The sequence below is a fragment of the Quercus robur genome, chromosome 8, assembly GCF_932294415.1.
Source record: "Quercus robur chromosome 8, dhQueRobu3.1, whole genome shotgun sequence".
NCBI lineage: Eukaryota > Viridiplantae > Streptophyta > Magnoliopsida > Fagales > Fagaceae > Quercus > Quercus robur.
Window position 1 is genome coordinate 54,916,329 of NC_065541.1, and position 24,247 is coordinate 54,940,575.

General features: G+C 34.6%; 2 protein-coding genes across 2 annotated transcripts; one reads left to right on the forward strand and one right to left on the reverse strand.

Annotated features, from left to right (window-relative positions):
* Positions 1-1,243: 1,243 nt before the first annotated feature.
* Positions 1,244-5,035, forward strand: LOC126697091 (LOB domain-containing protein 19). Its single transcript, XM_050393923.1, has 2 exons — positions 1,244-1,684; positions 4,573-5,035. Exons 1-2 carry the CDS (start codon positions 1,400-1,402, stop codon positions 4,900-4,902), a joined length of 615 nt encoding a protein of 204 aa, XP_050249880.1. The 5' UTR covers positions 1,244-1,399; the 3' UTR covers positions 4,903-5,035.
* Positions 5,036-16,686: 11,651 nt separating this feature from the next.
* On the reverse strand, positions 16,687-19,247 carry LOC126697092 (uncharacterized). The gene has a single exon (XM_050393924.1). It carries the CDS (start codon positions 19,074-19,076, stop codon positions 17,157-17,159), a length of 1,920 nt encoding a protein of 639 aa, XP_050249881.1. The 5' UTR covers positions 19,077-19,247; the 3' UTR covers positions 16,687-17,156.
* Between the last annotated feature and the right edge of the window lie 5,000 nt (positions 19,248-24,247).

Genomic DNA, 24,247 nt, shown 5'->3' on the forward strand with positions numbered 1-24,247 from the left:
TCTTTGAATGAATAAAGGTCATTGGTGTTACTCTATGAGCCTTACGCAAAATTGTAATTGTCATATAAATTAGTAATTATTGAGTCCCAAATCTGTCATGAGGCAACTTATCTTGAATTAGAAGGAACTTCCACCTCACTTGCCATTTTGGTAAAAGATTAATAAAGAACGTCAATTCAACTTTGCCATCACGTCTCTACTGGATTTGGGAAGACAACTCGATCCTTTTAACTGCAGCAAGTAATAAATGATAACCCAAAGTGTAAACCAAAAAACCAATCGAAGATATGTATTTGCTAAAACAATAGGAGATATATCATTGCATGGGCATTTCACATATATATGCATAAAGTGGAACAATGAAAGAACTTAAGGCCATACGGCCCATACCTATATCAATGTAGAAGCACGCACACACACATGTACCCAGATCTAGAAGCAAACTCACCTTGCAGAGTTCTGACTGAAAGCTATAGCTGAAATGGAAATGACAAGAGAATAGATGGATCGAACAGATAGGATGTTTGTCCCACGTGGGGTGGGATTCGGACGTGGCCTCGACTGCGGCGGTTGGAGGTTGATGATACTGTCACAGCATCTATGTTTGCTTCACGCAAGCTGCTCCCTATAGCTTGATATCTCTCTTACTCTCATAGTCCTCACTTGCGTGGCTTTAAAGTTTGAACCAAATTTCACCTCCAAAACTAAAATTTAATTTAACAATAAGTTTAGTATATAATATGTTTTCATAACCGCTGGTGTCACTCTCATAATAAACACTATTTCAATTGTTTTGATTAAAAAAATTGTAAAATTAAGAAAAGAATAATGCTACAGTTACAGATTATTTTACAATATTTTTACAAATTATTGATGTGACAAATTTTTATTAATTCTAATATGTGTCAACCACTAACATTACATTTATACTTACCAAAAATTATTTGAAATTTACTAAAACCACATCAGCAATTTGTAAAAATATTATAAATTAGTTTATGTCTGTAGTATTACTCTTAAACTCTCATATTAAATTCAGACATATAATTGTATTGAATTTCATTAATATAAAATATATATATATATATATATAACACTGCTTATGCTTTAGTGAACAAAATACAAGAATTTATTTAACTTTAGCTTTAAAAAAACACCTAATATATTGTATATAATATAAGTTTTGCCCCCCAGCTTAAAATGGAACAACTAGTCGATTTCAAATGACCCACCACCAAAGCTTCCATATTGTCATATTTAAAATAAGAAGAAGAAGAATAAATAACAAACCAACCCCCTTGTGTCCCTAAATACCCATCTCTCTCTCTGTACCCCACAAATTAACACAAACATAAGCTGATTTCTGTGAAAAGAAGAAAGGGTGTGTGGGAGAGTAGTAATGAGTGCAAGTAACGGAGGTGGGCCTTGTGGAGCTTGCAAGTTCCTAAGGCGAAAGTGCGTAAACGGTTGTGTATTTGCACCCTATTTTGACTCAGACCAAGGGACGGCTCACTTTGCTGCGGTGCACAAGGTGTTTGGTGCTAGCAATGCTTCCAAGCTCCTCTTGCGCATTCCGGCACATAAGCGACTCGATGCGGTGGTCACGCTTTGCTATGAGGCTCTGTCTAGGGTTAGAGACCCTGTCTATGGCTGTGTTGGTCACATCTTTACTCTCCAACAACAGGTCAGCTTTGCTTGCTTGCTTGCTTGCTTTCATTTGCCTATTCTTCATAGCTCCTAGCCACTGATTGTTAAGCAAACGTACCCAGTATGTGTTCCTTTGCGTGTGTGCATTGAGTAATTGAAGAAGGGATAGCTTGTTAAAGGAAATATGAACTAAATCCAAAATCGGGTAAAACAGGGCTATTTCAGTTTTGCAAATTTTTAGTGGCTACGTTTTTTAGGCCTCTCTTCTTTATTTATTTATTTATTTTTAAATATATATAATTGCACTAGGCATTTTTTATTTTTATCACAATTTTGAACTAATCCAACTTATCTAACCAAAGTCTTAATTTAAGCATTATGGTTGGCAGTTGGCTTGCCACACCTCTTAATTTGGGTTTTTTTTGGGGTTAAATTTTCCACTCCTTTCTTTTTTATTTCTGAGAGGTCGGGCCCTTAGCGTATCAAGTGTCTTTTATGTTAAACATTTAAAATAAAAATAAAATAAAATAAAAAAGTGACAGTTGAATTCTAAGTTTATAGTAAAATCATTAATCACCTCTTCTAAACCTGGTAAAAATCAAAGTGCATTGAGTACAACCTTCATTCCTAACAAAATAGTGCAAGAAGCTGATTTGAGGTCAGGTCATGTTAATTAACATGCGCCTCGGTATGTAAAAATTAATAATATATAGCTTGTAGGTGAGAATGGTTAAGTTTTCTGGTATGTGCAGAGTAGTAGCTTCTTGGAAAGAAGTAACCCAAAGGACAATTTTCTTGCTGTAGAAGATTTTGAATGTCAGTTTTTTCTGCGTTTTTTTCTAAAACAAAAGTTAAAAATTGTATATTCCATGGTAATAATGCTAAAGTGCTCCAGCGGTGTACTCTTCCTGTGCAAGTTGACAACAACTTGCACTGCATATGTAATAAAACTATTTAGTCAATGCTTTCACACTTATAAGACTATTTATTTGACACGTTTGTCAATCTGTCAGTCATTGGTTGCAATTTTAAATAATCAACATGCTTGAGCCCATCTAGGGTTTTGTTTTCTCTATGTGTAAACCAAAAATACAGTCTCTTAATTTTTATGGTTTCATCCTTTTGAGGTCCAAGTAGCTAGTCGGTCTTAGATTTTCAAAAAAAAAAAATTGCATAAAATCCATGCTAACTTGCACTTATGAAGAGAAATGATATTCGGGTTTTTTCTTTGGGTAGCAAGCTAGCTGCTTTTAGTTTTCAAAGAAAAATTTTTGTGAAATTCATGCTAACTTGCGCTAGAGAGAGAGAAAGAGCCGCCCTGAACTGGGTGGCTGACTATATGGGGTACCGTTGCTTGCCGGAGCTTCCAAGTAAACTTAGCAGCTCGAGAAATAGACAAAAAACCATGTTTTAGTTTGACTTTCTCTATCAGTGTTTATATTTTAGAAGTCTTACATATAGAAATGACTTTCTCTATCTCTATCATGCTCTTTCCAAAAAAAAATCATCTATAATATACTCGTATATATAATATTTCATCAAATAAATAATAATGAACCATAACAATTTTTTTTTTCCCTCGCAGAAAAGACTGTCTTTGTACCATATGTAGGTTGGTTCGAATTTGATAAAATACTTGACTGTACCATTCTTCTTCTTCTTTTTTTCTTTTTTGGGTAAAAGAATTTTTTTTTTTAATGGTAAAGATCTATCATAATCTTTTGTTTACAATCACAGTTATATGGCAAGCATTATTGGTGATGATTGAGGTTGCATTATCTTATGCGTGATATGATAACAACCTTTTTCTTGCACAGATAACTAATCATGATTTCAAGTTTTATCTATTGACTATATTCGGTAGCTAGTTTGGTTCATGAATTAGAATAATTACTACTGTTACTAATGTTCATGTCATGGCCTATTGGGAAAGATAAGCACTATCAGCCTTCCTAGCTTTAATTAGGTAGAATTCCATTATCCTCTGATCACATTAGGTAGAGTTGACTGCTACTTTATGCACACACACAGCCTCTCTCTCTCTCTCATATACAAAGAAATTAGAGAGGGAAAAAGCTTTCATATCTTCGGATAAGATTACATTATAAACGAAGAAGAAGTACTAATTAAAGGGTATACTTTTAAACTGATAAACATTCTTTGTATCTGCATTATTTGATGAAGATGAAACTATTATTATATCTTTACGCCAATGAACTTTGAGGTTTCACCTAGCTGTGCTGTTTGTGATTTTGCCGATTAAATTTTCTCTTAGCTTATTATATCATCATGTCATGTCAAGTCATGTCACCTACAATTAAAATAAGAAGATGTTGCATACTATACTATTATACCTTCTTCTACTGTTTCTTTCCGTACATCCAAATTTACCTAACCACATCTAGAACTACGTACCAAGGAAAATTTACCCAAGCCTCATATAGAATTCCTTCTCACCCCATACGAGGCATAATTTTTGTCTAAAGTATCTGAATAAGAAACATAATATTGCTTACCAACAGAGATTACTATAGTAGCTACTAGCTAGCTAATTTTGAAGAAAAAACTTCTTTCAATATATAATCTACAAAGTAAAAGCATAGACTTTTCCTATTCTGGGTTCAATAAAAAAGGGCATGTATCTGCCAAGTCATGTCATTAGAAAATCAGCCAAAGCATTAGTTATAGCAAGTGAAGCACCAAGAAATATGTCCTTGCCAATCAATCTGCAACAAATGTTATTCCTTGTCCCCATCATAGTCAAAACCATAGAAGTTATGTCATATATACGCAAAATTTGACACTCAATCCCACCATGACACGATTACTATGATAAGCGTACCTAAATTGATTGTTCCCAAATTATATTAGTCATGACAAAATAACTTGTGAGAACTTATTTTATAACTTATTTTATGGTTGTAGGTAGTGAATTTGCAGGCTGAGCTAGCCTATGTTCAGGCCCATCTTTCAACGTTTCAGCGCCTTCCTCCACTTCCTCCACCTCAATCTCAGAGCCCCTCTCCTACAAATCATCACCATTGCACATCAGATTTAGCGACAAGTTCAGACTTGCAGCACAGCTTATCCATGCAGTTTGATCCTATACAACCCCAGCCAACATCAACTGAATTAACAAGTTATTTCAATCCATTGGCTGAAGAACTCGAAGGTGGGGATGTCCAAGCATTGGCTCGAGAATTGATCTCTAGGTACTTGCCCGGAGTAAGATTCCGGGCTTCAAGTCCTCACTAAATGTTTAGCTTCTTTTTATTGTATGTTCTAATGCATGACAATTTAGTGCTTTTTTTTTGGCGCTCTAATGTCTAATGGAATTGCACTTGAATTTCTACAAGTTTAAATGTATGAGAGTCATGCTACTAGGATAGATTTTAGCTACTACTACTTTTCTCAGCCTTGAGCAACTATCATTATCAATGTTATGACCAAAAATTGCAACCATCTAATTGTTTGTTAACGTTTGTCTGTATCCAAAACAACTTGGGCCACTTCCAATATTTGTATAAAGCTCAAGTGAGAGAGTAGTTAAGCAAGTTCCTCATTTTAGGGTGTGATTACAATTTTTTATTTTTATAATCTAATAAACTAATTATAGTGCTTAATTTGAACTTGTAGTTCTTAAAACCTTGCACCTGTTAGTCTTTGTAGGAGGTTGCTAGACTGGTTGGACTATCTACTATAGGATTAGTTCGCATAACTTGCTTAGGGCCCATATTTGGGCTGTAGTTTTCAAAAAGGCCCAGTGAGGAAGGCTGTCCTTTTTAACGCTCTATGTCCAGCCCTAAATGGGATAAGAACCTCTCACTCTCACATTAAATCTTCTAATTTTTTTGAGTTAGTTTTGAGACTTGGTATTTATTTGATTTTGTGGGGGATTTCACACAGGTTTTTTTTTAAAAGACTTTCGGGTTTTTTAAATACAACCAGTCTTACATTAGGTTTTAGATTTTAAATAAGACGGAATCCTCTACCATCCTACACCACTTGCTAGTTTTTACTGCAAACATTGCACGTTGATAGTTCTCGATTAGTTTGAGTTAATTAACAAAATGGAAATCCCCAAAATCCACTAAGCTCATGAATTAATCTTAACCCAATACAATAAGCGCACACAAAGTAAATTAAAAAGAACACTCAAATATGAATCAAATCCGTGTAAAACTTTATTTGGTTTGTAGATTATGAGAAAATCAACTATAATGCTTGATTTTTTTTTTTTTCTAATGTAAAGATCTCATTCATGTAAATGTCAATGTCATCACCATAGCTTTCAAGTTTCTTGGTTCAAAAAATAATGCTTTAAGTCATGGCTTGAATATGCTCCTAAAAAATATGCCTTCTTTTGTTTACCAAGCTTTCTCTTTTATAAGCCAATAGGCCATGCAAGACAATATACATTCACAATTAATGGATTTAGGGTTGGAAGAAAGTTAAAAACAACAAAGATTGTAATTTTAGTAATCATATAAGGTAAGATCCTAACTCAACTTATAGAGTTGCTCAAACATCGTATGAGGATTTGATAAATTAGTCTCAACATATAAACAGAGTAATTGACAATTTCACTTTAAAACAAATTGCAAATAATCAATTGCGATTGAAGGCTATAATTGATGTTGTCCAACATCTTGTCTTGCAAGCTATTGCTTTTAGAGGTAAAGATGAAAGCTCTAAATCAATCAATCCAGGGAAAATTTCTTACAACATTGGATTTGATGGTTTCATATAATGATAAGGATTTTAGAAAATAAACTAGACATAATAGTGTGCCAAATTCAGGGGAATAAAAAATATAATTAAAAAATAAATTAAAAAAACTTTAAAAAGCTGATTAAGTAACTTTAATTTAATATCAACAAGAACAAGAGCCACTGTGCCCCATACTTTTTTTTTTAAAGCTTCCTTTAATGATCTATTCGTCAATTTTAATCAAACTCATGACAACCATGTCTAAAATCGGTGTATTTAACTTCTCACACTAATAACCATTTAGCAAATCATAAAGCCTAATTCGCCAATACACAAAATATTTTAAAAATCTAAGCAATCAAAATATGTATTAATGATTTAAATAAATAAAATAAAATAAACAGTCCTTAAACAGATTTGAACACCTACGAAAACTCAAGACTTTGGTGAGAGAGATCGGCAGCAGTGACGTTAATGCAGGCCGGGTCGGGTCGGCAAGAAATTAAGGGGCTGGGAAGATCCGGTGAATATATATAAGAATAAGAGAGATGATCTCGGGTCAGGAGTACAAATAGAAAAGACTATTGTTGTGTTGATTTTCCAACTTAACCCTTTTGATTCTACTGGGCCGTTTTAAAATTCGGACTTAATAAAAGGTGGATTTGGTTTTGGATTTAGGGCGATACAAATTCAGCCCGAATTTTTAAAGCCCCATTTCAACCTAACCCAAGGAATTTTGGAGTTTGGACATTACACGTTCACCTAGATTACTCGTATCGTATCCAACCCAAATTATAAGGAGCTGTTTGGTTTTTGTGTTTTCATCACCAATAACTCTGTTTCTATCACCTATAACTCAAAAATGGTGGGACCCACAGAAAGAAAGCTTGTTTGGATTTGTTTTCAAGTTTTGTTTCCATCATTTAATTCTCTGACTTTTGAGTGATGAATTATGAAAACTGAAAACACATTTTATGTATTTTCAAGTTATGATGGCAATCTTGTAAATACACACACATTGAGGGACCCACCAGCCGCAACTTTTGGTTTCACTCTCCTCTTTTCTTTTCTTTTTTTCTTCACTTTTCTTTCTTTTTGTCTCTCTTCTTTCTCTGTTCTTTGCTACAAGCATCAGTTCTTTCTTTATTTCTTTATTTCTTTTCTTCCTTTTCACCTTTCTCATCTCATACCCATAAAAAAAAAATCAAGAAACAAACTTTTCTTTCTTTGTTCTTCGCTGCAAGCATCAGTTCTTTCTTTCTTTTTTCCTTTTCGCCTTTCTCATCTCAGACCCATTAAAAAATAATAAAAAAAAAATCAAGAAACAAACTTTTCTTTCTCTGTTCTTCCTTGCAAGCATCAATTCTTTCTTTCTTTCTTTCTTTCTTTTTTTCCTTTTCGCCTTTCTCATCTCAGACCCATAAAAAAAAATCAAGAAACAAACTTTTCTTTCTCTGTTCTTCACTGCAAGCATCAATTCTTTCTTTCTTTTCTTTTCTTTTTTTCTTCCTTTTCGCCTTTCTCATCTCAAACCCATAAAAATAAAAATAAAAATCAAGAAACAAGTGAGGCTTTGACCAATTGCTCAGGTATGGGTCCCACAAAAAGTAAAAAAATTGAGTGATGAGAAGTTGAAAATATGTGCCAAACGGGTGGGGTATAGAAAATTGGGGTATTTTAAGTGATGAGTGATGAGTGACAAAAATTGAGTGAGGAGTGATGAGTGATTGTTTTCAAAAAACCAAACAACCCCTAAGTATCTCTCAAACATGTCAAGTGATAGCATAATTTATCCATTGCTTCGTCCAATTCATGGGTTGTCTTCTTATTCTTTCTTCTTCTACTTTTTGTGTGTGTGTGTGTGTGTGTGTGTGAATTCATGGGTTGTTAATTTTTATAGTATTTAAATGATAGGTTTAATAATTCTACATTTCAAATTCTTAAATTTAAAAAATTTAATCCAAACAAGGTGTTAAAAAAAAATTTTGAATCTTTTTATATAATTTAATACATTAATGACTATTTTCATATATTTATAAAAAGAATGTTAAAACTTTTAATTCTAAATATATTAAAACAATCAAGTATCAGAATCAATATTGTACAGGGTATGATCCCAGGCCCATCGGGCCTTGGGCCTTGGGCCAAACATTCTCTGGGATAAAAACTGGGCCCAAGCCTCATAGTAAGCCCGTTTCGTTTCGAACGCATGATAGACAAGCCCATAGCGGTCAATTATGACTTGATCGAGGATGTGTTTACTTGGAACAACCCATGCCCTCGGTAGCTCGGTATTGCCTTAGGGAGTATCACTGCCGAGCACTCTTTCAAAGGCAGGAATGAGTTCCAATGCCATTACCACTGTTTCCAATGGAGTATATTCCTTGTCAGGAATAATCAAATTGGACCCCACCGACATGAGTGAGACCAGAAGCTAATCATGGGCACCCCACCAACCTTAAGCTACAAATAGAAGAAGAGTAAGGAGAAGGGGTTGTTGATTGGGGGGGGTAAGAAATAGAGAGTGAGAAAAAGGGAGAGCGTACTATCTAAAGGGAGGAACTTAAAAAGAGGAGAAGGGAAGTTCGTGAAAGTTGAGAGGTGTAATTAGGATACTTGGTAAAGAACTACCATTAGTAGGAAATTCTAAATCCACCATACAAATAAGTTGTAAGCTCAATTCTAAGCCCGACCCATTAATTAGAAGTTGGGTACGCAGAAATATCATATTTTAGATGGTTTTTATTTCTTTTGGCAATGTTGAACTTCAGTTATTGAAGAATAAATTTCATTAATGAATTTGTCTCAAGAACTATTTTTGATAAAAAGAGAAAAGAAGAGTCAATTTTTTACATTATTAAACTATCACAAATATAGTAAAACATATTAATAAAATATTGAACACCCTGAAAAGAGTGTAACATTTAAAAAAAAAATTATTTATTAAATTTTTGGATCTTAATTAAAAATTTTACATCCTAAAACAAATAAAATATGTCTTCTACTTCTTGTTTCTTTTTCCTTAAGGGTCTGTTTGGTTGGAGGAGTGGAAAAGTGGGAGGATAGAAAATATTTAGTTTTCTCTCATGTGTGTTTGGTTGGAGGGGTGAAAAAGTGAGAGGGTGAAAAACTCTTTTGTTTGGTTGAAAAGAAAAATGAGAGGATAGAAAATGTAGTTTATATAAATTGATTATTATACCCTTATTACATAATAGGTAAGAAATAAATTTATTTGTACTCATTAAATAATATAAAATTTACCAACAATTATATTTTTCAATGAGAAGTGTTACGTCCACAACATTTTTTACAATACTTTCACAACAAAATTTATGTGGAAAGTTGTTACTAATTTTAATTTGAACCCACCATTGAAATTATTTTTTTAGTCATCAATATTAACTAATAACAATCTATTACTTAAAATTTATTGTAAAAATATTGTGGTAACATTTCTCAAAGATTTTTTATTCATTATGTTATTTCTCTTTTCTCAGCCTTCATTTCATCCATACGTTTTTCTTTTTCTTTTTTTTCTTCTTTTTTCTCCTCCACACACGTTGTCCTTATCTCTATCCCCCTTCACTCTTTTCTTTTTCTTCCTCATTCTTTTCTTTTTCTTCAAGAACGTTCCAGGTGCAGCTCTCATTCTCTGTTTTTTTTTTTTTTTCTCCAACACTCTCTCTCCGTTTTTTTTTAACTTGACTCCAGCACTTTCATTCTCTTTTTTTTTTTTTTTTTCTCCAGCACTCCCTCTCTGTTTTTTTTTTTTTTTTTTTTTACTTGATTCCAGAACGGGGTATTATGGTAAAAATGTTGTGAGAGCACTTTTCTCTCCAGGCTTTTCCTCCCGATTTGGGAGGATGAAATTTGTGGGCCCGAGAGAATTTTCTCCCGGGTTTTCCTTCCTCCCTATTTTCCTTCTTTTGCCACCCTATTTTCCTCCCTATGTTTTCCATCCTCCCTAAATTCACCACAACCAAACACAGTGTAAGTGAGACCAAACTTGTTTTTTTGGGGTGCAATTCTATAATACAAAAAGATATAATATATTCTATTTTAGGAGGCCTTAGGTTTAGCCGCCGTGTTATATTTCAATATGTAACCAAGAGCAAATTACAAATTACTCTGTAGAGGTGTGCATGGGTCGGGTTGAGGGGATTTTTTGACCCAACCCACCATGGTGGGTCAAAAAAAAATCAACCCAACCCAACCCATCACATAAGTCCAACCCAACCCATATGGGTCGGGTTGGGTCGGGTCAACCCATGGGTTAGAAATTTTTTTTTTAATTATTATTAAATTGAGTAAAAAAGATATAAATATTAATATATTAAAAAAGCCTAAAGATTAGTATCAATGTAACTCCTTAAAGGCTCAACATTAATAACTAAATAGCAATAGTAATTTATTAAGATTTGTGTGAACTATTTGGCTTTTATATAGGATAATAAGAATTGGTTATTTAAAAAAATTTATTAATTATATAATATTATTGTGGGGACATTAGAAGGCTTTTGTCCGCTTTGGGGAGCCAGTCCCTCACGGTTTTGTCCTCGTCCCCGAGTGTGAAACCCCAGAGGCAAAAATCCTGGGGTTCCACACTCGGGGACGAGGATAAAACCGTGAGGGACTAGCTCCCCAAAGCGGACAAAAGCCTTCTAATGTTCCCACAATTATATATATATATATATTAAATTTGTATTAGTAGGAGAAATTGAGGAAATGTTACTCTACAACTGGTTTTTTTTTAAATGATTAAATATATAATATATATACCTACAATTGATTTTTTTTTTAATTATTAAATATAAAATATATTTTAAATATATATATATTAAATATGGGTGGGTCGGGTCGGGTTTGGTGGGTTTGTAATTTTATGACCCAAACCCAACCCGACCCGCTATAAACTTTTTTTTTTGTAACCCAACCCACCAAGCCTTAAAAACCGACCCAACCCGCTGGGTCGGGTTGGGTTGGGTCGGGTTTGACGGGTCGATGGGTTTTCTGCACACCCCTATTACTCTGTGTTGGTTTATGGACCACTAATAGAATTTTAATTTCAAGTGAGTACAACCTGAGTGTAAATTGGCACTCCAGTATAGAACGAAAAGTTCACTCTCATTTATAACCCATACTCATGCTGTTATACATGGTAACATGGACTACATTGAGAAGAAGAAAAAAGCTACGCAGATCGTATGCTTCCAAGTAGTAGGCTGGGTTTGGATTGCAATGAAAAGGAAAAAAAAAAAATGGTGCGTTTTTTCTGTGAGTCCTGTACACTGTTCATAGGACCTGCAAGTACTTATTTCAGCAAATTTTTCTTTAAAATTGAGTCTTACAGCATTATTCACACATTTAAAAATTATTTTGCTAAAGTGTTTTCTGTTTTCTATAATAAGATGTATCCAAACATACCCGTAGTGTCAAAACAAAATTTATTTGCAACAGAACTGGAATTAGTTGTCAGAGCTATAAAAAAAAAAAAAAATTTTAAAATAAAATAAAAAAAACGTGCTTACAAATGCTATGGTGGAATTTGTCAGTCGCTTCTCTTACATTGAACAAACATTAAACAGATAAGAATCAGGAATCAGGCTTTCTCAAGCAGCTGATCAGCCTTTGAATGAAAACTAAGATGGTCCTATCATGAAAAATAAATAAAAAACAAATATGACATACCCGTAAAAATATGAAGAAAAAATTATGGCAGCAGTTGTCAAAGAGGAATACCTTAGACAGATAAAAATGAACTCGATTGCTTGTAAGCTTTGAGCCTTTGATTATAGTTGATGGAAATTCTACATCCAGCCTTGCCACTAATCTAAAGACCAAATTGCTTAACTTCATTTCTTAAATATACGATTATTCAATTATACTTCAAGAGTAATTCTGACCAAAACCAAGAGCCAATTAAATTAATATTGGCTTTCAAGGAGTATCTCATTAATAAATTAAAATCATCTTTGATAAAATTCTAAAGATGTAACCAAAATTTTAACAACTGTGTATAGTTACATCCTATCTTCGCATCATGAATAGCCTTGGCAGCGGAAAACGGCCTCCAAAGCCTGTAGCACAATTAGCTCCATCCTATACAACATACACTTCAGAACATGGGGCAGGCACAAGTTTTTCTAGACAGATCTAACCCCAAATTTTAGAACTGGGTCAGACATGCCTTATTTCTACATAAAGGGCTTGCTAGCCACATCCAGAAAGGTATCTCACACATTTGGAAAATTCATGTAAGATATTAGGCTGCTTCTCCTTGGTGAACTGCTCCCCCCCACCCCCACAGACAATCCCCAAAAAACCTCTGCACTTCTGCCAAACTAGATGTATGACTCATCCTTTCAGACGCACCTATTGCAGGCATGTTGCACATATCCATGTCATGTGGTGCCCAACACAAGTGCATGCACTTTCAAAGTGTCTGTGAAACCAAAACCAAGACTTTTTGAGGACCCGGTGAAGATGAGACAGAACTCAATACAGGAAGCAAACCCATCATTTAAGATGAAGTGTCGCCTACACCTGCTAATATGGAGTTAATACATTTTTGAGTTTCTCACCATCCCATGCAAATAGAACATTTCTGAACCAATGACTGCGATGTTGCCAAACAAGGCTTTGGCTCTATCAGATTATTTCTAGTTCCACAGTTGAATTACATCAACTCCAGAGCTAATAATTCATCCAAGAAAACAAACTCCAGAGCTAAAATATTTAAAGTTTAAACACAAATTTGGTTACCAAATATAGCAAATTCACAAGTTATAGGCATAGGACACAGTTCAAGTGCATTACATACATTCTGTGCAGAAAGACAAAGGACTTGCCTTCCATCATCGACTAGAAACTTACTGGCAGAACATACACATTAAATAATGTTGCCCTTGGACTTGGTATCACATATCAATACACATAAACACCAAAAAGTCCTACAGTCAATTGAATAATGAATAGTTTTAAAAAAACGCAACAGACAAATGTTTTTCAGCATAAAACAGCAGCTGCATTTCATAGGGCATCAAACATGTTGAAATATTTATAAAGTCCAAAACTTTGTATGAAGACTTGATAAATTAGTAATCCATTTTCTCTATATATGTTTGACCTCAATCATCACTATGTTCCAGTTGCCATATATTTTCATAATTTGCCAGTACATAAAGTCACAAAATCCTTATTCTAACACACGGGAGGAAATGGAAGAACACAAATTCAAGAAACCTTATCAAATCATGATTAGGTACAAGACAAAAAATAAATTGACAAAGCATATTATATAAATTGACAAGACAGGAACACAATTACACAAGATTACATGGAATTGTATCAAAGAGACTGCAATGACATAAAATTCAAGCCTTAAAGGAGCATGTCATATGTAATTTAGATAATTTTTGTATACTTGTCAAAAGAATATATGTACCTTCTGTTGAGAGAACTCTGAACCTACTCTAATGTCAAAAAGTATATCCTTTGGCTTTCGAAATGAACTGTACTTTTTATTTTATGGTGCTTGCAGCATCTTTTGTGAGATACAATGACCTTCGAATCAGAGATACCACAAACAAGTAATGCACAAGATGTACAAAACTGAACATTATTCCAGGAATAAACAATTTCAGATAAGGGATCTCCAAAAAATTGGGGTAAATTACATTTTACACCCTATATTTTAAGGGTGGTTTCAAATCAAAGCCCTACAATTTCAATAATTTCAGATACCATGGACTTTCAAAAGTGTATCAATTTAAGCCTTGGACTTTTCGGGTTTGATTTTTTGGTTCGATTGAGGGTTTAAAACTTTAAATGGATACGATTTTAAAAGTCCCAGGTTCAATTTGAACTAACAAAACTATAAGGTTAAGTTTGTAACAATCTTAAACTTCAGGGCTTAATTTGAAACTTTAGAAACAATAGGGTTTAATTTTAAACCATCACTAAAGTATAGAGTTTAAAATGTAATTTGCCCAAAATTTGTTGACAATAAGCTTCCAAGCTAGCATGTGGGTCTTTTAAGAACCCTGACCATTGTAAGGGATTGATGGGACTGGGAGGTGGGACCTGAACAGGCCTAAGAAACAGTAAATTCAAAAATAAGTAGGATTTAAACTATTTCTTGATAAATACGTAATGCATTGAATAAGTAGAATTTGAACTATGGACTTACCAGTCGATCTCAAGGTGGAACCACAACCCAAAATCCAAAATTCTGGCAAAGCTATGGCAGAAATTCCTTGAACTTGTTCAACAAAACTATTATGATGAACCTTCCAAAGGGTACAATTATATTGCAAGTCTCAAGGTCAGCATAAAACAAGTATCTTCTAACACATAAACAAGAAAAAGGTCTCATGTGGACATAACAATAAAATCTCAGCAAAAGTTTTGTTCATATAATAAAACACAAAAATTTAAGGTCTCAACATGAATCTCGATTCTTAAATATGCAAATAGACAAATGAATAATATAAAGCAAAAAAAGGAGGAGGAGTCAAGTTTCCTCTTTTAGCAACTAATCAGACAATGCCCATCATGAATGATCTACAAATTAGAGAGGAGATACATATCAATCAAGAGTGCAAATGAACCAATACAATCATATGCAATGGAAACATATGCTTGAAATACATTCTATTGCTCATTAAAATTCTCCCTGCTTCACAAAATGCAGTGCACAACTGTTCATGGTCCAAACAAGTTTTAAATTAAAAACCATTTGACACTGCAAGGATGAATTTTTTTTGACCACCCCACCTACAACTATGTATGGTATCTAAATTTTCTCTGAGATACACAATACCCAATTTACACTTCAGAATGTTGAGACAAAAAAAAAAAAAATTTCCATTTATGGTGTTTTGATGTTCCTCCTTTATTTACCACAGAGACAGAGAATGTATGTTTCTACAAGTTCTTTAAAACTTAAAATTTCACATTGAATAACTTCCATACAAACTAGGCAAGCTTAAACCAAAATAAAACTTACAACTGTACTACCAATTATATGGGGTGGCATGGGGGGACACCCAAAAAAATTCAAGATCAAAGCAAAACAGGATGCCAAAAATTTTAATAACAAGTAGTTATCAACAATGATAACTTCGACCTACTCAAATTCTAAAATCTAGTGATAATTGCAACACCACCTAAATTGGATTTGTAACCTGTGCATGCACATATCATGCAAAAAAATTTACTTTTTTTAAAACAAGGGTGACAGTAAGATTTAAAGATCTTAAGCAGCAACCCTGCTCCACACATGACTCAATTTCAAACTAGCCCAAGATTCTAGGGCAGAAACTGCACCCCTATAGAAATAAGAAATTTCTTTTGTTATAGAAATTTCTTTTCCAACAAAAGAAATGATAAGACAAATATGGTAAAGTGATTGATGTGTAAAAGCTTCCCAACAATCAAAAGATTCAAAACAACCAGAAAGTAAAAATTTTCAAGAGAGGAAAAGAAACTACCATTAGCGAGGGATCACTTCTTAACTTGGTAGTAAATGGGGGCTTGGTAGAACTCCATATCTTAATTTCTTATTAGCGAGCACAATGAACAAAACCATTAAACCCAAAGGCAATGATCACAGGCCAAAATTACCCACAGATTTTCAACTCGTGATAAAGGACAACGGTAAAAAGCCATTCATATATAAACTTTGACATCACTCCATAACCAAAAAACCAGCATCCACAACATTACAGAAAAGATTGTCAAAAGTGTGCAGCTAAGAAGCACAGATACCTCAAAGGCCCAAAATCCCTAGTGTGTCGAAATCAGACACGAACATGCAGGGGGCATTCTTGCATGCATGTCATCGGTGCGTCAAGAGGAAAAGGTAAAATATTTTATTTTAAAAACATTTCTTTCATTTTAGATATGTTTTAAATATTTTATTTTATTTTTTAATTAAAATTTAAAATAAACTATGCCTAAAAATAAATAATATATACCTAAAGTTATATAGTAATTAATTAATTAATTGTTGTATTACCATTGTGTCACATCCTAATTTTTGATAATTACCATGTTGTCCTGTCCTTGCATCATCAAAAAATAGATAACGAATGAATACAAAGCTTTAATTATAAAACCACAGCGTCCCCTTTGATTTATCGTTATCAAATTCTATCTGAAACACATGACCAAAATATGATAACAATGCAAGGAAATTTTATAAGGACCACTTTCTTCAAAACCATTTGACCCAAGGGCAACCTCCAGAATAAATGCACAAAATCACCTAGTAATGCCTCAAGCTGTTTGTAAAGCATTAGAGCCAGGTAAAGTGGATAACCAATAAAATGATTGGAACTGAGCTTTCATAAAAGAGTGACAAACAATGATGAAGATACAAGGAAAAAAGCAAATTACATCCACATCATGACAAATAAGTTCCATATATCTCATCGTGCCACAAGAATAGAGGCAGCAAGATTAGACATATAATACATACAAGAACTTTTTTAAAAGAAAAAGAAGAAACAGATCAAAACAGTCACTAATGTGCATTATAAGGAGAACAAAGCTAAAAAACCTGAAGGCTGAGAACATCATTAACAGATAATTGAAAAGAAAAGGTATGTGCAGATAAGCCTAATTGGGCTAATACTTTACAGAACCACTCCCAGCAAAGACACCTAAAAAGCATGTGAGCAGCTCCAGTCTTCTGTATATAATAATGTACAACCCACTTCCAACAGTAAGAAGGGATGAATGGCTACAATAAAAATCCATGACTATGTTAGAGTAGATTAACCAGGCTGTTGAGGACTCTAAACAATCTCCCCATGCCTGAATCCGCTATCCCCACAATCTGCACTGGTGTCCAACCCACAAGGAGAATCATACCACTTAGGATTCTCCTGGTAGAAGCTATCAACCTGTATGCCGACAAGACCAACATCTGTGACTATAGCGTCATCATGTCTAATGGGCTTGGTTAGTTTAGTATCTTCGCAATCAAGAATGCTCTTCTCGTCAAAGTCACTGCATTTTAACCACTTATCAGTTTTACAAGGCTCACTCAACAGATCCTTCTGACTCCTACAGTCTTCCCTCATCTGGTCCCAAGGAACAACATCACCTAGAGTCCGTCCAAAACTGTCTTCATCGTCCTCAATCAATTCTGTGTCCTTTCCATCCCCATATATTCGGTCATGGTGATGGTCACTCCAATGCGCCAAATCATTCTCCACAACTAACACATCATCCTCATGGTGAGGCTTGTCCGAAATCATATCCATCGCCTTCAAACCCTCTTCCCCTATATTTCTAACTTTATTCACAATATCAAACAATTCTCGAGACACCGAACCCAACAAATCCCTCGGTAGTTTCGCAATTTTCCCCTCTAAAAACCCAACCTCAGCTCTCAATTCCTGCACCTGCTGCAAGACCGAAAGCTGCAAATCCCCATCATCCTTCCCCAACAACCCGAACCCATCATTCTCCATTTCCTCACTCACCCCATACACCGTATCTTGGTCCATAAAAAACGAGCCTTTATGCCCCACAACCCGATGCATAATCCTCGCATTCCCATCCAACGGCCCTGGCTCATGCCCCGTATGCACAGCATACAACTTAAACACCGCCATCCCTTCTTCCTGATACACAAAAGTCTTCTCCTTCTCATTATAATTCGCAATAGGCACAATTGCCCTAATCCGAAACCCACACCCACATCTCTTCGACGCATAAGGCTCCCTCTTCAAAATCTTCGACTTCTTAGCCGCAGGCTCCCCCGCCCTATGACACGCATAGTCCTTAACCTCAGCCATAAACGGCTTATACCTAATATACTTCTGCCTAATACAAAGCACAACCTTATACTTAGCAGCCAACTGCTGCAACTTACTCGGCACTTCCTTAGCCGGAACATCAAAAGACTCAGTATACTCAAACCTCCGCCGCTTAGTTCTCGCGGCAGAAGACCCCGACGTGGCCGCACTACACACGGGACACGCGGCGACACAAACCCTAATGTAACTCTCTGGAATGCCATAAAACTTAGCACCTACAGTCCAAACTTGCTTAATTCTGTCAATAGTTTCTTTTAAACCTAAATGCTTGATATCAGTATCGGAATGGAAAGTCATGACAATGTCCTGCCATTGATTTACATGAGAAACACATTGCTGAGAATTGTTTTTGAAGCAAAGGAATTCGTTACCGGTGTTCGGGTCCACGTGCGCGGCGAGCTTGTCTTGGATTCGCTTCCACGCGGTGAGGTACGCGGTGTCCTCGTTGCGGTCTTTCCAGACGGCGCGCCACGACTTCAGGACGGCGCGTGGAGTGGCGGCGCGGATCTCCGCCGGCGTGGCCAGGCGGTGCTCGAGGAGGCAGCGGATCATGAGGGAGTGGGATTCCGGGTTGAAGGTGTAGAATTGGGAGGAGATGTGGGGCTCCGGGCTGATGACGTGGAACTTGGGTTGCGCTGTCGGGTCGGGTTGGCTGTTCGGGTCGGGGTGGGTTTTGGGAGAGTCGGAGGAGGAGGAAGAGGACGGGGAGGAACGGAAGAGGACGATTTCTGGGAGGGAAAAGGAAGACGGGTCGTCGTCTTGGGATTCGGGGTGAATGGACGGTTGTGATTGGGGGATCTGGGAAGATGGAGGGTCCAGATCATGAGGGCTGAGGTGAGAGAAGAGGTGGTGGTGGTGGTGGTGGTGGTGCTCGGTTTTGTGGGGATTCATGGAGGAAAGGAAAGGAAAGGAAAGGAAAGAAAAGGATTGGAGGGAAAGTGGTGAGTGCAATGAAATAAGGTTTGTTTTTCTGAGGTGAGAGTGTTGTGTTGTGTAACTTGTATTGTTGGTTCAGTTTGTCTCTGACATTTTTTTCAAGGGTTTCTCTCTCTGCTTCCTATGTCTTTGTCTCGCGAAAAGTCCTTCTTTAATTTTTATTTATTTATTTATTTAGTTTTTGGGTCGACTTCTTTATTGGTTCCTTGTCGTTTTCTATAATTTTTCGTGTGAATTTTAAAAAGGAAATTGTGTTTTGAGGCTCGATTTCATTTCCTGTTTTTGTCAGAATAAAGAAATAAAGGAAAATAAAATATTAGGATAACTGGAATTACAGATAGAGTATCGTTTTCTTGTCGTGATATGTGATAGAGAAACAAATAAGGGTTAAGTATTTTTAAATTTTAAATTAAAAATTTTCTCCCATAAAAAAAATTAAAATTAAAATTTTATTTTTGTTTTCATTGAATATGAGTTGATCTTTGTTATGAATGAAAATAGTAGAACTATCTCGCAATTTTAAACTAATAACAATCGTAATAGAATTTTCATGCTTTAAAATTTTTGGATGATGCTGAGTAATTATTTATGTTTTCTGTATTTGGAAATTGGTTTTAGAAATGTTCGGTAATCGTTTTTTGTTTTGGGAAATTTGTTTTATGAAGAATTTTATGTGCACCAACGAACTGACAATTGTATATCAATTTCTTTTTCATACTAGAAGCGTATGAATGATGTGTTATCTTTCCCTTGATGTATGTGATTTGAACTTTGTTATGATTGCAAATATTAGTCTAAATTTAAAAAAAAAAAAAACAACAACAATAATAATAGTAGTAGTAATTATTATAATAGTATCACTGGTGCAACTAGTATTTCATGCTCCAAAATTTTGGGTAATGTTTGGTAATCGTTTTCTGTTTTTTATTTTTGGAAATTGGTTTTAGAATTTTTTGGTAACCGTTTTTTATTTTCTGATTTGGAACTTTGTTTTAATTTTTAAGGGAGAATCTAAGCAAAGTTATTAATTTCGTTCTGTTCATATTCAAAAAAAAAAAAAATTTTAATTTCGTTCTGTTCTAACTAGAATGATTGGAAAATACCGTTTCGTCATGCAAACCATAATGGAATGACTTGGAATTTTTTGTCCTTGTATATGAGTTGACCTTTCCTATTATGGAAATAATAGCACCTCTAAATTTAAATAAATAATAATTATAATAATATTTTTTTTATCAGAATAATTATAATAATATATCTAGTGTAACTAAACTTCCATGTTCCAAGAGTGAGGTAATGTGTTAAAATTAGTATTCTCAAAAGAAAAAATATTGAGTTAATCCCATATTGAAAAATGAGTATGAGTTAAAGAGATTCAGTTTCTTTAAAATATTCTCCCTTCTCCCTGTGCGTGTGTTAAAAATACTTAATATTCTCAAAATAAAAAATAGTGAGTTAATCTCACATTGGAAAATGAGTGTGAGTTAAAGAGATTCAGTTTCTTTAAAACCTTCTCCCCTCTCCCTCTATGTGTGTGTGTGTTAAAATACTTAGTATTCTCAAAATAAAAAATAGTGGGTTAATCCTACATTGGAAAATGAGTATGAGTTAAAGAGGTTTAAAGTCTGTGCTATGTATCCAAGAGTTTGGCCATTTTGGATATACACTACTGTTAGTTTCTTTAAAACTTTCTCCCCTCTCCCCATATGTGTGTGTGTTAAAATACTTAATATTCTAAAAAATAAAAAAGTGAGGTAATGTTTGGTGACTATTTTATGATTTTGGATTATTGATTTAGACTAACGTATAGTTTTGGCCTTCAATTTTGGGTTTTTTTCTTTTTTTGGTGAGTAATCTAACTTGACTATTAAGAGCGAGATTAATGGTCATATTACTAAGCATGCTTTTGGCAATCAACGATCATATTACTAATGGAGATGAGCCGCAAAACCAGTATAAAAACAAAATCAAACATGAATGGTCAAAATGAAAAAACCTCAAATTTTGAGAACAAAAAGTGTACTTTAGTCTTGTTTTTAGAATGTTCAACAACTGTTTTTTGCTTTTTTTAATTTTTATCTAGGTGAGATTCAAAGTATGCACATAACAAACCAATGACTGTATATAATTTTTTCTTTTTATAATTATCCTCTAACCATAAGAAAGTTCTCAAAACAGTGGACCAATAAAAATCCAACACAAGTAAATATGTTTTTTTGATACTGTTGAGGGGGAAATTTTTGATGTCCCCAAATAGAATATGGGGTAGCCAAGCCGAAACTCAACGATGGGCCCTTAAAATAAAGCCCAAAGGCTATCAGTGTGGTGTAAGTCCGCCCAAGCAAGAGATAGAGGCTGCACCCTAACAAGAAGACAACAATAAAGCCCAATAAACACGTTAGTATTGTTAGTTTGTTATATTATTAGTCTTTTTACAGCGTCATAATTCAAATAAGTCCTCTAGCAATACGGTATTATCTCCAGCGGTAGGGGTGAAATTATATTTAGTGTTCAGCATTCAATGATTAAATAAATTTAGGAAAATATTCACTCTTGGGGGTTCTTGTGTGTCTTGGTCAAGGGAATTTATGGTACTTTCAACCATCATTACATCAATTGTGAGGGAAAAATTCAATTGTTACAAATACATTATATTCTTCATCATAATAATAAATAATGATTAAAGGCTCCATAATTACAAATAAAAGATGAAAAATAGGATGGAATGAAGGGAGAGAAATATCCCCAACTCAATGTAGCAAGTATTAAACTAAGATTTTTGTGAGTATATAATTATAAGGCATGAATGAGGTGAATGTGGACTATTTTGAGTGAGTGAGATGGGATTAACACTGAGATTGAAGCCTTTTGTGAGTAATGGGCTGTTTGTGTCTAGTTGGAGGACATTTTTGAGCTGTGGTTGTGTAAAGGGGTGGGAAGAATATTTGGGATTAGATGAGTGTAGGCTGAAGATGATGAGTGGCGAGCTTAAGGAAAGCTAAACCACGAGCAAAGTAGTAAATAAACCAAGGGTTTCAGAGGGAGTGGCTGTCCTGGTCAGTTATGGGATGTTTATGGAGTAGGAAGGTGTAAGCAAGGTGGTGAATGTTGGTGTTATGGTGACTATAGGCTGAGAAAAGTTGTGAGTGAGCTCAAGAGAGCTTGGGGAGCTTAAAGAAATCTTAATAGGAGTTGAATTTCTGTAGAATGTAGTCAATGACAGAAGTTCTTAGAGAGGTTTTCCCCTGCAGTGGGCTGAGATGTGTATGTTTTTATAATAGAGCTTTAGAGAAGCATTGATTGACAATAATCCAAAAACGCATGACTCATCAAGGGTGACGAAATCAAGGTTTAACTTTCCTGAGATTTTGATCAGAAGTAGGAAAATCCACTTTGAGGGGTTGTCCTGCTTCTTTGGGTAATGATGGGATTTTAAAGCTTTTTGCATTAAGTGCCAAGATTTTCGGGACTGAGTTTAATTATTGTGTATCAAGAATGAATCCTAATGCTGCAAACTGAGATTTGGTCCCCCAAGAAGTAAGATTTCAACACCTCAAGCCAGGTGTCAAGTTCTAGTCTACTTCAGGGGGTTCCGCTGGAAATCCCTTTATGCCCTCCAAACCACATGTTCCCAAATTTTCCCCTTTATGATTCATGGGCTTGGTACATGAATCATGTCTTGATCATTTTTAACATTTATAGCATCAATTTGTTGAAGTTTGGATAATTTGGTTTCAACTCCTCTTCTGTTGGAGGTGCAGTTTTGAGGAAGATCATGGAGTCTCTTCATCCTTTTGACTTCAGCTGATATGACAGCCCTTGGGCACTGTTCACGTTAGGCAGAGGGTGGCAGAAAATTGATGGGACAGTCCTTAGTCCATTCTCAAAGGTTTGGTTCCCTTGTATGAGTCTCTAGTTGCCTTTTGATTAGTTGCTTGTGTTTTTTGCTTGGGCTTGCTCACATGGGCTGGGTTGTGTGCACATGTTGCCATGGGCTTTCATTCCTCATGGATTTTATTAGTAAATATTTATGGGTTTTTCATAAATACTTGCAATGGGCCTTTTAGCAATTAGTTGTAATGTTTGAAACAATAGGACAAGTTTCAAAATACTTTTGTAAATACCATTTACTTTGATGAATTCCATGTTGTAATAATGTTCATGGTTTCTAATAATCGCATCATAACTTAAATAATGAGCTTGTGGGTTTGAATGTTTACCATGAGTGTCGAAGGCGTATATTATGGATATCGCGATGCAAATGATGTCCATGTATTTCATGGGTTTATAACAATAAATATATGTTATGGGTCTAACAATCGTAACTTTCCATGGGCTTTTACAAGATGATTGCTATAGGTTTTGAGAATAGATAATTCATAAATTTCATAAGCTTGTAATATTGTAATAATATATTTAAGAATAATTATGATATAGTATTTTGCCGAGTATTTAATAACCTTGGGCTTTTGATAGAATAGTGCCAAGTAGTTAGCTTGGGTTTTTAATAGTGCCAACACAAGTTAGGTTTTTGATATTGCCAATGAGAATTGAGATTTAAATAGTGCCAACGTAAGTTGGGCTTTTGATGTTGCCAATGAGAATTGGGTTTTGATGTTGCCAATGAAAATTGGGATTTGATGTTACCAATGAGAATTGGGCTTTGGATAAATAAATTGCCATGTGTTTAAATCATGGGCTTTGATCATGGATTTGAATTCCATTGATAAAATTGTTTTGCCATGAACTTAAATCATGGGCTTCTTAAATATTGCCTAACATAAGTATTCTTGGGCTTTAAATAGAATATGATAATAAAATTGGATAAAATATGAGTTTTGGGGCTTTTTGTGATAGTTTATATCATAACCCAATTTAGATAATGAGATATGAAACATTTGTGATTAACATAATAATAGAACAAAAAATATTTGGGAAAACCCAATAACTTATTAGTGGTGTTTGAAAATAAATAGGTGGTACCCAAATAAAATTAGGTGTAAAAAAAAAGTACTCTAACAGATACAAAAGACAAGTAAATATTAAATTGTCTCACAATATATATATATATATATATATAAATGTATAACAATCAATTTTCCATAACGGCATGAGCCTTCATTTTT

Bases quoted from the DNA above. Each gene is read 5' to 3' on its own strand.
- LOC126697091 (XM_050393923.1), top strand. From the start codon at position 1,400: ATGAGTGCAAGTAACGGAGGTGGGCCTTGTGGAGCTTGCAAGTTCCTA. The intron at 1,685-4,572 runs GTCAGCTTTGCT...TTATGGTTGTAG, and splicing joins TCTTTACTCTCCAACAACAG to GTAGTGAATTTGCAGGCTGA.
- LOC126697092 (XM_050393924.1), bottom strand. From the start codon at position 19,076: ATGAATCCCCACAAAACCGAGCACCACCACCACCACCACCACCACCTC.